A 14,623-nucleotide genomic window follows, 5' to 3' on the forward strand; every position below is an offset into this window, starting at 1 on the left:
AGTATTATATTTTAATTGATGTAATCTTCAGGGTCCCAGTGGAATCTGGGGTGACATCTGACTAGAGTTACCCCAGGTATCAGTAGATGACTATTCTGTGAAAGTGCATTTAGGAAAACAAAAAACCCCACAAACCTGAACTCCATTAACATGCATATCCGTTTTGAGGGGTGTATGCGTGGAGCGGGGAGTTGGCTCGGGATCCCAGAATTGAAAATTGAAAGAAGCCACCTAGACTTTGCTGGGATGGGAACAAAGAGGGGAAGGGGCGGGGAGTGAAAAGGGAGGCAGAGAGAAGGAGGCGGAGGAGAAGAGGAGGGAGAAGAAAGGGGTAGAGAAAGGGGGCCGGGGAGAGGCAGGGGAAGGGTGAGATACCAAGCAGGTCCCTAGTTTTCAGAGTCTCAGACCTGGGCGGTGGGCACAGGATCACAATTCCCACATCCAAACAGCTCTCACCCATCACTAACATTTCAGGGTTTGTTTTATTATAAATATTCCAGTCGAAGAAAGATAAACAGACAAGAAAAAAACTGCTTTATACGGTACACAGATTCTGATAGAAAACACAGGATGGGAAAGAAAGCCAACAACCAATGGATCCACCGTGGAGGAGTCAAACCAAGGACCATAAACAGCCGGTAGCAGATGTACACAGCCACTGGGGGAAGGCGCAGGGATGGAGTTAAGGACAGCTGCCTGGTTCCACGAAGGGAAGGAAACAGACACTACAAATGACACACGTGGGGACATTTACTTCACTAATTCATTAAAAAAAAAGTTTCTTTTGATCAAGATATCCTGCCCATAAAAACAAAGGTTTGTTTTTTTTTTTTTTGATTTTTGTTTTTGTTTTTTATTTTTTCTTAAAAACGAAACAAAACAAAAAAACAACCCTTCCTGTCCAAGATGTGATCTGACAGGAGGGATCCCTGGAGTCAGAAGCATGGGAAAAGGCTGGGTGGGGTTGGAGCAGTTGTGACTGGGGTCTGTTGGCAGTCAGCCTTTGAATGCCCTGCCCACCCAGTTTGTATTTCTCCACAAGGCATGTTTACACAAACAAAAAACAAAAACAAAACAAAACAAAACAAGAAAACACCTCAAGTGTTCCACACAGCTTGCCGCCATTGAACAGCTAAAGAGAAAAATAAAAACAGATTCAGAGTCACCAGCAAGAGGTCAGCTTAGGGCTGACAGGGCATCTCTTATATGAACTGAGAAGAATTGGGGTTCCAACTTGGCCCCGGGGTGGCAGCTCTAACAAATAGTCCCCCACAGAGAGGATGCCAACCTATCCAGAAGCTAGGCAGAACAGGGCAGTCAGCTCAGCATCTTCAAAGGCGTCTTTATTTTAGTACATTCAGAACAAGAGCCACATGAACTCAGCTTGACTCAAGGTGGTGGTGGTGAAGGTGGAGTTGGTGGCCGCTGTTCATCCCTCTCTTTGACTTGTCTAGGTTTACAATCAGAAATTGCATAGGGTTTGTCTTCCGTCAGAAAGTGACAATTCTCTGTGGAATTCTGGAGCGATGACACAAAGTCAGCTTCTCGGAAGTCCTGGCGCTCCCATGCCGAGAGCACTCCAGACCTTGCAAGCCTCCTACAGGCAGAGCAGTCCCTGGACACCTGGGCAAGTCTGTAGAAGTCAGATACTTCACCTTTAGTTATACAAGGAATGCTACTGGCCACACTGACATCTGGATTTATGGTTCCTAGCTCCTCAGCCAGTGACAGGCTAAAAGACTCTGCTCTCTCCCAGGAACAAGGCATGTTGTTGGCTATATAAGGTCTTTCTGATTCATAAACATATGCAGGTATGCTTTGGGTACACACGTGTATGGGAGCATGAATGAACATACACACACACACACACACACACACACACACACACACACATACACACACACTTGCACCCAGGTTTCATGTCTAGTACCCCCCAAAATCACCCAATCCATAGGAACCTTGGGGGCAGTGATTCACAGGCAGCTACTGAGTTCAGCTAAAAAGAGATGCCTTTGTGAAGGGTCCATCATACGGAGGGGTGGTCCTGCCCCTTCTCCTGAGTAATACCTTGCAATGGAAGCCAGGACCACAGTATAGGAGAATCACACACACCCTCCTTCCTCCTTACAGAGTGTCCAGCATGCTTTGCATATTCTGTCTTCCTTCTGTTTTCTGAGATGAAAATTGGGAAAAAAAGAGAGAAAAAGAAGAGCCAGATCAATCCTTGGAACCCCAGGCATCTCAAGGTGTCTTCTGGTAGGCCACAGGCTGACTGCTTTTTTTCTGGCATTTAACCAGTTGACTTGATAGACTTTCACCCAAGGCCCTTTACACTCAGGGAGACCACCAAACACCACACAATGTGAGGGGGCTCACCACCTAAAACCCTGTGCACCAGCAGCTCCAAAGCCAGATGGGGGGGGGGGAGTGATCGGGAGTGAGGGGGAGAGAGAAAGAGAGAGGGGGGAAGAGGGAGGGAAGGGAAGAGGGAGGGAGGGAGGAAGAGAGAGAGAGGAAGAGAGAGAGAGAAAGAGAGAGGGGGGAGAGGGAGGAAGGGAGGGAGAGAGAGAGAGAGAGAGAGAGAGAGAGAGAGAGAGAGAAAGGTGTCAGACTTCCATCCCCCAGACCACACACACACACACACCCCCATCCCAAAGTACAAGGCAAGTGAACCAGAAGAGACAAAAAAAAAAAAAAACCAGGAGAGGAAAGAAAAGGACATTAACAAAATTATACAAATTCTGAAAAGAAAAACTTCCCTGTTGAGTTTAATTTTTTTCCTGTTAAGAACTAGACCCAGGGTACAATGGCCCCTTCCTAGGGGGGAATTCAACTGATGATGCCATCAATTTCTTAGACTTCTCCCGGCAGGGCCCTGTTACCCAGACTCCATGTTATTTGGGTGTGAAAGAAAGGCCCTCTGGGAGGAGATGGGTCCTTGTGCCCACAAGGGACAGCATCTCTGCCACATGGATGCAACGTCTTGGATAGACCTGCTCCCACAGGGCGGGATCCGCCTCCTGCTGGGGCATCAGGTTCTGATCGTTTTGTGAAGTGTTTGAATCTTGAATCCGGAGGGAGAGAAGGATGTTGTGAAGTCAGCCCTCCCGCCTCCCCGCCCGGCTCAGCAGTCCGGTCCTTGGCTGCCCCCTACTCGGGTTCGCTGCTGTTGGTGGTCTTGTCCCACTCCAGGCTTTCCTCGCTGCGGGCAGGCGACGGTCGCGCCCTCAGGCCCTGAAAGCGGCGGCACTCGGGGCACACGCGAATGTGCGTGCAGCCGCGGGCCACCAGGGCGGCCTCTTGCGCCAGTCTCTGTGCCAGCTGGTCGGGCTCCCCGGCGCCACACAGCTTGCCATTGCTGAGTGTCGCGGTACCCCGGGGCCGGCGCTCCTCCAGGACCGGGGGCTGGGGTGTCAGGCCTCCAGAGCGCCGCCGCCGGGGGTGGATACTGTCCTGGCACAGGATGATGCTGCGCAGCTCTGTCACCATCTCCTGACACACAGACACCTGAGGGAGACAATGGAAGTTACAGATAGCCACTCAGAACCGGCCTCAAGAGTCTCCTGGGTTCTGCAGGCAGAGGGTGCTGGGACAGTCTGTCATCTCAGGTGTGAAGGTTAAGTGAAGGCCTCTTTCCCACCCTTGTTTAGGGCTCAAAAGCCCGCCTCACTACAGCCTTCGTTCAACATCCCTGCCAGATGATGCTCAATTTTTGGCTACCTTCAAAGGGCAACCCCAGCATCTTGGGAGAGAGAGGGTACCATTTTGGCATATTTTCACTAAGGGCTGCTTCCTCCTACTCCGCTTAGTTTCTACCCCTGAGAATTTCATCCATTGACCTCAGATAAATGCTGATCCTGAAACCTACTTCAAACACACTCTTCTATATCAGCCTCCCTGGTGTTTGAAAAACTCATCATTTGTTCATTTTGTCTTCAGCCCAAAGATTCCCATGTGTTTTAGCCATCGTGACCAGTTTAGTTGTCTGCGCTGGAAAGGAACATTCTGGAAACACTTCGGGAGGAAGTAGCCGCCTGTTCTTCCCTAACTTCTCTTTCAGCTCTATCGACATGACAGGGCTACCCCTGCCAAAAGCCAATACAGCCTTGACTTCCTTTCAGCTGTCCTGAGTGAAGTTGCCAATGGTGGGAGATGATGCATCCTGAAAAATCACTGAAGCAAACAGCTGCTACATCTATCTGTAGGTCCACAGTCTCCCACCAGGGAACGCTTGGCTCCAGATGTGTTTCAAAACTCAAGAATATTTCAGATTTTAGAAAGGCATTATAATGCACAAACACCATATGATGTTTCACACCCAGTGGGTCTGGGACAAACTCCATATTTGAACACAGTGCCATTTCTACAGCAAAATGTTTGTGTGTTCACACTGAATGCAATGAAGACGGTACACATGAGTCGGGCTTTGTGGAGAAATACATTTGCATCAGACTTACAAAGGGCTTGGACCGTTCCTAGCTTTTGGGGTCTGAGGACCAGTGGATAAAGAATTATGAACCCGTGTTACTATTGTTGCTATCACTAATATTATAATACCCATTTCAAAGATGTGTAGGTAGGAATTCAGGAAGCACTGTGTGTTGGGAATTAGAACTGAAACCTGCCAAACTCCAAGGCCCAAGAACACTTGGTTGAGTTCTCACTCCGAGGTCAGAACAGTACTCCTGGAGTATGATGGCAGAAGCAGCTTCCTCCTCATGCTCTGTCAGTGGAACACATAATATACCAGGACTACACAGCCAATCCAGCCTCCTCCTCATTTTAGCTACCAGAGCAGCCTGAGGCTCACTGAATGCCGTTGTAAATCCAGACCCTGCCTGAGCTCTTGGGAGACACAGGCCATGGAGGCAGCTGCAGGTAGCACCTCATAGACTATGGCCTTGCTTGGGCCTGCAGAACTGAATCTAGACCCATCATTGTCACTAAAGAGCAGAAGATTCTTGGCAAATCACTAAACTCCTCTGTGCTTCTAATAATTACTATGGCAACAAAACTCTGGCCACCTGCTTAATCCAGTCCACGTGACAAGAATCTAAAAACATGCATTTACCATCTACCGTGGGTCAAGCATTGTGATTTGTCATGGAAATACAGAGATACCAGGCAGTCCTTACACGCAAGCAGCTCCGTGTCTACCAATGCTGCAGTACAGCGTGTAAGCACTTTATGTCAGTGTTACAGCAGTGCTGCGGTGGCTTTGCTGGTCCGGAGTAAAAGGCAGGAGAAGAAATAAGGAAGGTTTCACTGGGGAATGAAAGGCTCACCCGATCAGACTCATAATGAGATAATCAGATCATAACCCAATCAGAATACATAAATGTAAGGACAAGAGAGTCTGGGAAGGATGGGCTCCCTTTGGGTTGTCCTTTGCTGAAGGAGTCAGACAATGGCAAGGGTCCTTCCTAGGGGTGGAGAGCAGCCAAGTGGAATGCTGTCAAGAGCTGAGAGAGGGGCAAGGAAATGGAAAGTAATACTGTTAGAAATGTTGCCAGGAGGTGGTGGCACACGCCTTTAATCCCAGTACTCGGGAGGCAGGGGTAGGTGGATGTCAGAGTTCAAGGCGAGCCTGGTCTTCAAAGCAAGTTCCAGGACAGCCAGGGCTGTTACACAGAGAAACCCTGCCTCAAAAACCAATAAATAAGTAAATAAATAAAGAGATAAATAAATAAATAAATAAATAAATAATCAATGTCCTTAGCTCAGAAGAAGGGTGGTGTAAAGCAAGGTGGCAGTGACATTACTACTCTTTAAAAGGAACAACTGGGGCACAGTTGTGAATTTTGGAGAGAGGGTATACAGAAACACGGGGCTGAGAGCAGAGTCCTAGAATAGATGAGTGGTAGGATCAGGCAGAGGCACTGGGAGGGTGGCGCCCCCTGCTGCAGTGGCCCAAGGATTACATCTTTAGGTAGGGGTTTAGACAGGGGCTGTAGTTTCTTGGGGGGAGTGTAACAGAAGATCAAGCTCTCTTCATGCAGGAGCCAAGGGCAGAAGAATGGGTGACAGTGTGGGAAAAAAGCTGACCACAGACAGCCTAGGAACTGGTGAGCAGTGATGCCCTGTTGAGGTCCCCTATGAGGTGGTATCACATAGGGTTCTAGGATGTGGTCTGTACAGACAGGAGATATTTCCCCAGTAACAGTTAAAGGAGGGGGCTTAAGGAAGATCCAGAGCTGAGAGGCTAATGTAATTTTAAAAAAGAAAAAGAAAAAGAAGAAGTCTCACAGTGCAATTAACATGCAAGGATTTGTGCATCTTCCCTGGGGAGGAATGAAGGACCAATGGACAAAGAATTCTTGTGCATTTTCCCTGGAGAAGGATAGAGGACCAATGGACAAAGTTTCCCTTCTTTTCAGACTTTCCATAGGTACAAAGTAGATATTAACCCAGCCTCTAAACCACAGCCAGATAACTAAATTTATTAAAATCCCTGACAAAGAAGATGAACCTCTTGGTTCCTTTAAATTGGAATGTCTCTAAGGATTTTCACATGTGCCTATAAGTAAAGTCAGTCAAAATGGAAGGGCTGTGGTCATATTTCACATGCGTGACCTGGTACTTTTCACCCCCACCTCCACACACACATAATACCATATAGTCTGTTGTTTAGAAAACATCTTTCCTCACATATTAATTTGATGGCTGTGTCAAAGGAAAATCTGGAGGCCTTTCTGTGGTTGCACAATCAATACGTGACAGCGTCTACTCAGAGATCTTTTATTCTAGGGACTAAAATTGTTCCCACTGTCCTGTCCTGTGTGCCCTCTGGGAGCATTCCACAGGTCCTGTGCAGAAGCAGTGAGTTTCAAAAACACTGCCATTGGCAGTATGCCTTTGGAAGCCATTGGAAGCTTACCTCGGATGCTTCTGAGTGTCTGAGAGTCCATAAAAACTCCAGCATAGCCATAAAAATGGCCACTATTAAGCCACAAATAAGAACCACAAAGATTCCACCAATATTCTCCATTCCCAGGCCTAGAAGAGAGTGATAAGAAGAAATTACTTTGAGAGAGGGGAAGACCTACCACAACATTGCAAAAGTCACTTCAACAATCGGAATGGAGTTTTGGAGATGGTCTCTCAGACTCATTCATCCCTGGAAAAGATTTAATTCATCACTTAAAAAAAAAAAAAAAGCAGGGTGGTTGCAGTAAATTGGGGCAAGGAGACCTACCTGTGAATGAAGGAGACTGGAAAACCCACAAGACTGTACTAGGCTGGGAGCTGAGGACTACCTTACAGGAAAGTGCAGGCCCAATCTGATTTAGCTCATAGTAACAGGACACCAAAATACCTTAAATTCTACAACTTCCAGCTCATTTTCTTCACAGTGTGTTTTGGTATACGAAGGTATAGAAAGAATCATGCTTGCCTGAGCCAGAATATTATAGGTTGGTCACCCTTAATCCAAAACTCTGAAACCCGAAGCTTTTGAGTATATATATGGTGCTCAAATGATTTTAGATTTCAGAGAACATTAAGTATTAAATTTCCAGGCTAAGGGATGCTCAGCCAGCCAGTATTCCAAAATCCCAAATCTCCAATCCCTGAAACAATCCTGGACCTGGACATTTGAGAGAAGGGACTAAAACGCTAAGCTTATTTGGAAAGTAAGACTTTTTGGAGCCTACTGGACGACTAAATGCATCCCAAACTTGGCTGTTATCAGAAACTCCTGGAAAAAAATCGCCAGCCCTTACCTAATAAATCAGTATGTCTGAAGATGAACTCATTTTATTATTCTTCTTTCTCATATCTATTTATTTGTGTGTCAGTGTGTGTGCTCACACACCCAGCATATGTGCCAGAGAGCCCATTGGAAGGAAGTCGGAGGGCCACCTTCAGGAGCAGACCCTCTCCGTCTACCATGTAGGCCTGGCAATCAAACTCAGGCCATCAGCTTTGGCAGCAAGCACCGTCACCTGCTGAGCCATCTCACTGTCTGTCTCCAGAACTCTGCATTGGAAACAAGCTTCTTAGGTGAATTTTTTCCCAGCTAGCCAGGCCTACAACTAGTTTGAAATTGTTATCTTTGGAAGGACTTATGCATTTTTAAGTTCTTTACAGTTGGAGCATACCCTCGTTGCCTAGCAAGATATCTGAAGCTATCTTGATGCACATTTGTAGAATGATTATGGCCATTTCACAATGCAGTGTTGATGAGTTCAGCCCCACAACTTGATGCTTTCTTTGGCTGCAGGAAAACCAAACTAAGAGAAGTGTCAGATGGACACATGGGGTGTTTGACTGAAGGAGGACCACAATCAGGGATCAAAAAGCTTTTATCTAAGAAATTGGCGACCTGGAAGCTTATGTCCTGTACTTGTTGGGATTATTCCATGTCTGATGTCTAGTTAAGTTGTCATGGGGCATGGGGCTATGCTGTAGTCAGGGAGAGCACCACCTAAGATGCTCCACAGAAAGGAACAGGAAATGGATGCTACCTCTGCAGCTTGGAAAGCTGGCACAATATCCCTACCAGGCTGTTTCAAGATGCCTCAGATTTCCTACCACAAAACCCAGGTGGGTATCTGGTTTTCTTGTTTTTGTTGTTGTTTTTTAACAGCACAGCACAGTGGTATTCTCCACCCAGCTGATGGTCTACTTCCAGTGGGCCCAAAGCCTCACATAAGCAATACATCAAGCAGACCATGCCCTCTGGTCTGCAGATCCTCGCAGTCAGCTCTTCCAAATCTGCACCAATCAATGCAGGGGCCTCTATCTCGACTGATCCAAGATGGAGGATCTTAAAAATAGGAAAATCGTTAGGGTTCATTTGAATACCAGCCTCTCTGACCTGGGGCACCAGCGACAGAAGGCCTTGAACTATAAGACTATGAAGACCTACATGATGAAGGGATGGAATAGAAAGGGGCTCTTTAAAAAGAATGGGTATGTCCAAGGGTCTGGCTGGGGTTTGCAGGCTGGTGCTCCAGCTCATGGATAAGGAGTGATGAGAAGAAGGACATGGTTATAGCCCATGAACCCTCGAAGCCCCAGCTTCTCCAGGCAGCCCAGTGCAAAGAGTGACTTTAGTGATAGTCAGATGGCCCAGGTAAAGTGAGTCTTTGAGTAATGCTGGGACACGCCAAGATGCCACCATCACTTAAGGACAGATCTACCTGACATGAGCAAAAGACTAGCACCTCCTAGTTCTCTCCTGTTCCTGCAAGGGGTGTGTCTTCTCCTCTCTGGGCCTCACTCTATCATCTGTGGCCCATGGCTGCATTCCCACCTCCCTGTCAGTCACCTCTTGGACCTTCCCATCTTTCCCTCGCCATTGGCTCTTTCCAGTCCATGTCTTTCCCTTCTCAGACTCCTGACTGCTCCAGTTCTGTCCATTCAATGACCCTTCCTCCTCTGCTCTATCACAGTGAACCTTCTGAAAAGAGCTGTCTGTTTCAGTATTATTTTAAGTCACTCTGAAAGTTCTTAAAACACATTTGGAGGCTCTGTCCCAAACAAAAGCAGTTAGAAGACAACCCACCCAACTTACAACTAAATGCATTTAATTTTTTTTCTTCTGGTTTTATGGAGGAGAAAGAAATAGTTAATTTCCAGTTGGCTGTGATTTCTCAGCCATCACTGTGCATACAAGGGAATGTTTGCAAAATGAAAAAAAATCTAACCCCAAAATTGTGTCTAAATGTGATGCAGCTTTTATGAATATTAAATTTAAAAATTAATGAAGTTGGAACAATGTTCCATTTTGGAGATATTTAATTAAACATGTCTTAATTTAATTTTGCAAGTTTTCTTTGTGCATTGGGAAGCCAATATATTTTTTCCAGACTTCAAATGTAATTCTGAACACCTGAGAAGCTTTTAGGCCCCTGATACTATACCTGAAGGAGAAAATGAATTCGCCAATCTAGATTTACTTCTGCTAGTCCTAGTGAACCAGCTCTCCTCCAATGTAATGTTGTCTTACTCCTCTGAAATCACTTTCCACATTTTGTTTCTCAGCTCATGGAATTTCCTACTTTTTTTTTCTTTTGGTTTTTTGAGACAGGGTTTCTCTGTGTAGTTTGGTGCCTGTCCTGGATCTCGCTCTGTAGACCAGGCTGGCCTCAAACTAGCAGAGTGCTGGGATTAAAGGTGGGTGCTGCTGCCGCCCCCGCCCCTGCCCCCGCCCCCCCCCCCCCCCCCCGCTCTTCCTCTTGATCATACACAACCTTTCTTAGCAGAGATCACTGTCAACCACTCTCTCCTTCTTTGCTCTTTACTAAACCAGTGCTCCATGCTCTCTCCCAGCCTCACCAGTCACGTGGATTTGCTCTTGGTCTCTTGCCTTTCTTCCAAACACTGGTTATTACCAAGTCCTGCTGTCTTTCTCCTCAATAATCTCCTTCTCCATCCCACCACCTTCCAGGGCTCCCTGACCCTTGCCAGAATGACTGCAGCAATTTCAAAATAATGTCCCTGCACACAGCCATTTCCTGTTCAGCTCTACCCTCCACAAAACTGATCTTTTCAAATGTAAAACCTGCGACATCATCTCTAGCAATACAGAACTGTTTGTGTTTCTTAGTACACCCTCCATACGCCTATCTGTATACTCAGACTGCCTTTGAGCACTTCTGTGGTTTTGGGCCTGAAATATTAGCCACAGGCTCATGTATTTGAACACTTGGTCTCTAGCTGGTGGCACCATTCGCAAAAGGCTGTGGAAGTTTTGGGATGTGGGGCTCAGCTGGCAGAATGGGTCCCTAGCAGGTGAGGCCCCTCTGGCTCTGACGGGCCTCCCAATGCTTCCTGCTTAGTTGCCATGTGAATGTGCACCACTTCAAATACTCTAAAGCTCCACTGGACAGAACTGCGCCTCTGCCTTCCTGACACAGTTTGGAATCCCTTGGAAAGTGAGAGGTAAATTAAAACCCTCCTCCCTACAGATGTTTCTGTCATGTTATCTGGTAACAATGCTGCAAAAAAATAACTAGTCCAGCATCTCTCTCTCTCTCTCTCTCTCTCTCTCTCTCTCTCTCTCTCTCTCTCTCTCTCACACACACACACACACACACACACACACACACACACACACACACACGGCTAACCTGACCTTTTGTCACTGAACTCCAGGGCCATTTTATCTTGGTGGTTTATCTGATCATACACAACTCTGTCAGATCTATTGCTTTTATGCCTCACTAGTGACACAATGTGCATCATTCCAATTATGTGTACACAATAATCATGGGTCTAAGTTTATGTATCTAGATTTCCCATTAGACCAAGTTCATTGGGAACAGCCATGCATTGTGTAACTTTCTACCCCAAGATCATGGGGTGTGGCCCATAAGGGGTACTCAAGAACAAAATGATCAGAAGGGACTGGGGAGGTGGCTGAACAGTTACAACTCTTGCCCTGTAAGCAAGAGGACCAGAGTTCAGATCCTAAGAACCCCACATCAGTGCCAGGTGAGTGTGGCTGCTTGCCTGTAATTCCAGCCTTGGAAAGAAAATCAGCTAGTCAGACTAGCAGTATAGGTGAGCTTTGGGTTTGAGAGACCAAGCCTCAAGAAGAAGAAAGTAGGAAAATGATCAAGGAAGGTTCTAGAGATCAGCCTTGGAACTTTCACATACATACACACATGTAGGCATTCAGGCACCTACCTACACTCCGGCAAACACACACACACACTCACACACACACACACACACACACACACACACATGCATACCCATGCACACTCATGCACACATACCTATGTACACACATGCACACTCATGCACACACACCCCATGCATATCCATGCACACACACCTATGCACACCCATGCACACACATAGCACTACACATGAAATGAAGAGAAACAAAAGATTAGGAGGAAAGAAGATAGCCAGCCCAGATGTAGAGGACTGCATTGTAGAAAACCCTGGATCCACACTGTGTTCCACATTCATCTCCTCCTCAAATTCTGTATGTGGTAACTGTAAATTGTGGCAGCTCCCAGTGAGGGCTCCAGCCAGGTGGTCCTGAGCTTCTGAAGGGGGCGGAGCTCTGATCTGACTAATCCATGACATAGACCTCCCATGTTGGATAGGGGTGGAGGGAGGGAAAGAAAGGCACATGTGGTCTCTGCTGGGATGACTGTGACTCTGATTTGGTCTGGACAAGCTTCAAAAGGAGCTAAGATGTTAACAGGATGCTGGTAGAGGCCCCGAGACACCCAAACAGTCTCAGACTTTCTTTCCCAGCTTCTCGACTTTCAGGGCCGCCCTGTTAATCATGGGTGTTGGCACTCGCATGCCAACTCCAGGCCGAGTGGCCTTTTCCTCCTCTTCAGAGTGAGGCTTGTATACCAGCCATGCCTTTAGGAAGTTATTGGAAAGTGGAAGCAAGAATAGATTGCTGGCAGAGTGAGAATTGAGAAACAGATGGAGTGGGGTGGGGGGAGGGGCACATGAGGCGGAGAGTGAGGCCATTCTGTTTAGCAGGGCCATCAGTCATACCCTAGAAGTCTAATGCCTTCCCCAGCACTCAGCCATTCATCAGCAGGGGCTTGGGATGAATTTGCTCCAGCCTGCAAGGTCCTCGCCACCCTTACAGATGCCACAGCACCTGCAAGAGGGACCAGGAAGTCATCCAGCCCCTGCCTCTATCTCCTTCTGTAGATGGGGTGGTATATCAGCCACCCGGACAGACGGATTTAAAACTGGGTTTTCCTCCTGACACTCTGAGCCTGGGCCTCAGCTGTGCTTCAGCAATCAGCACGCATTAGCTGAAATAGACTCAGACTCTCCTTGCAAATCCCTGGATGGTGAAATACTAACTCTGGTGTCACTCACAGATTGCCCACAGATACAAATTCTAGCTCCCAAATGCAAATGCATTACTTTCGTTGTCTCTGGAACTATGAAGGGGGAACAGACATCATTAGGAGATACTGCAGTGAAGAGACTTGAATCCCACTCACCCCCCTGCCCCTCCTTCCTTTCTATCTAGCTAAGAATTGCTTCTTAGATTCAGGTAGACTTAACTCTTCGACTCAAAGCCCTCACTGAGTTCCAAGTAATAGTACATCTATCTGCACCCAAGACATGTTGTTCTCTTTTGGAACAATGTAGGTGGGTGCGGGGTAGCTACACCACACAGGTATAGAACAAGGACAGACGAGTGCCATGATCTCAACAGGTGACATCCTATGTTCTGTTTGATGCTCATCAACAAATCTTTACGGTGCATTTTCTATGAGCTAGGTGCTGTGCTAGGTCCAAAGCTCTGAGCAGTGCCAGCATCTGATGCAAACATAGATTCTTGGATCCATATGGCTCTCAACCATTTTAGAGCCACATCCTCCTACAGACATGTGGGTATCTCAGATGGGGCTGTCTCCACGGATTCTTCGTTGTAAACAGCAACTCCTCCTTTAGCATGTATAGACTAACCTACATGACCTTCCCAGTGACTCGTCTTTATTTGCGTTGCTTGGCACGATAAAGCAGAAAGCTTGCCATTTCTGCTTGCCCTCACTCTGACATCTTTCACCTAGTCCTAGCAGATTCTGGAAAGGACAGTTAGAGAAAAATAAAGGAAAAGGACACAAAGCAGAAGAAGCATTTGAGAAATTTGCAATGTGTTAAAACACATGGTGGGAGAGGTACTTCATAATGTCCCATAATACAAGCTAAGGCATCTCATTTTTTCAAAGCACTTGAAATTTCCTTCCATTATTAAACATTATTAGAAAGGAGACCTATTCTTCTCACCATATAAAAACAGAAAGACAAAGAACTTAGGTTGTCTAACTTTCCATAGCTACAGGTAATTTCTAAATAAGTCTACTGGCAAAGCTATGTTCTTTAAAAATATAAAGCCCCCATTATGAGTGTTTACTAGTACTAGAATGAGGAAAGATCAGTGCTAATGATTTTAACTCTGCCCTTGACAACTATTTTAACTCTGATCTTGTAGTTGCCCTTGACAACTTGTGGCTCCAATTTTCTGGCAAGGAAACACAAGTGCAGAATTCACATGTATTGCTCAAGGTTCTACACCCCAATCCAGATTGAAAGCGGAGCACTCAGCCTTCACACCACACCAATCCTCCCATCACCCCATGACCACTCAGACTACATACACTACATGCTTGCGGAACTTAACTGGCCCCCTGAAAACTGGCTTTATTGTCTAGAACCTCCAAGGTGGCAAGGATGAGGGGCTCTATAGACAGGCTACAAGATCCTATCAGGCACCCTTTCTCTCTGTAGAACTTTGACATCAGACGTTTGAATCAACGATATATCAGCTTGGCGGCTGAGTTTGCAGACAGAAGTGAGTATCATCTTCAGAATGGTTGCCTTCCTTGGTTGTAGACAGGTCAGGTCGCCATTTACCTGTTTTTCATTCGTGTTCTGTTTTCTATCAATTCTCTGGAGTTTCTCTGCCGCCCAATATTCGGTATGACTTGCTTAGGGAGGGGTTTCCTGCAAGTGTCTCTCTGGGCTGCTATCAAACTTCCAAAGTCAGATTTCTACCTTCAGAGCTTTCCAAAGAAACCAGAGAACCAGGATAACCACACTGGGCCCTCTCAGACAAAAAAGGGAGGGCAGCATCCCCAGAGCCACACACCCCTTCCCCACCACCTACCCCCACTCTTAC

The 14,623-nt window shown here is 46.6% G+C and overlaps 1 protein-coding gene and 1 long non-coding RNA gene across 3 annotated transcripts in view; both read right to left on the bottom strand.

Annotated features, from left to right (window-relative positions):
* Positions 1-513: 513 nt before the first annotated feature.
* LOC118587338 lies at positions 514-2,457 on the bottom strand. Its single transcript, XR_004945448.1, has 2 exons — positions 2,068-2,457; positions 514-1,633 (listed from the first exon to the last, which is right to left on the bottom strand). It is a non-coding gene; the product is annotated as an uncharacterized LOC118587338 (long non-coding RNA).
* Positions 2,458-2,750: 293 nt separating this feature from the next.
* Positions 2,751-14,623, bottom strand: part of Grik4 (glutamate ionotropic receptor kainate type subunit 4) — a 305,772-nt gene continuing 293,899 nt past the window's right edge. For both annotated transcript variants that reach the window (XM_036193270.1, XM_036193271.1), the window contains 2 exons: positions 6,878-6,996; positions 2,751-3,507 (listed from right to left, as the gene is read on the bottom strand). In XM_036193270.1, coding sequence (XP_036049163.1) covers positions 3,151-3,507; positions 6,878-6,996 — 476 coding nt within the window. In that variant the 3' untranslated portion in view covers positions 2,751-3,150. The remainder of the gene's footprint in view (positions 3,508-6,877; positions 6,997-14,623) is intronic.

The sequence above is a fragment of the Onychomys torridus genome, chromosome 7, assembly GCF_903995425.1.
Source record: "Onychomys torridus chromosome 7, mOncTor1.1, whole genome shotgun sequence".
Taxonomy (NCBI): Eukaryota; Metazoa; Chordata; class Mammalia; order Rodentia; family Cricetidae; genus Onychomys; species Onychomys torridus.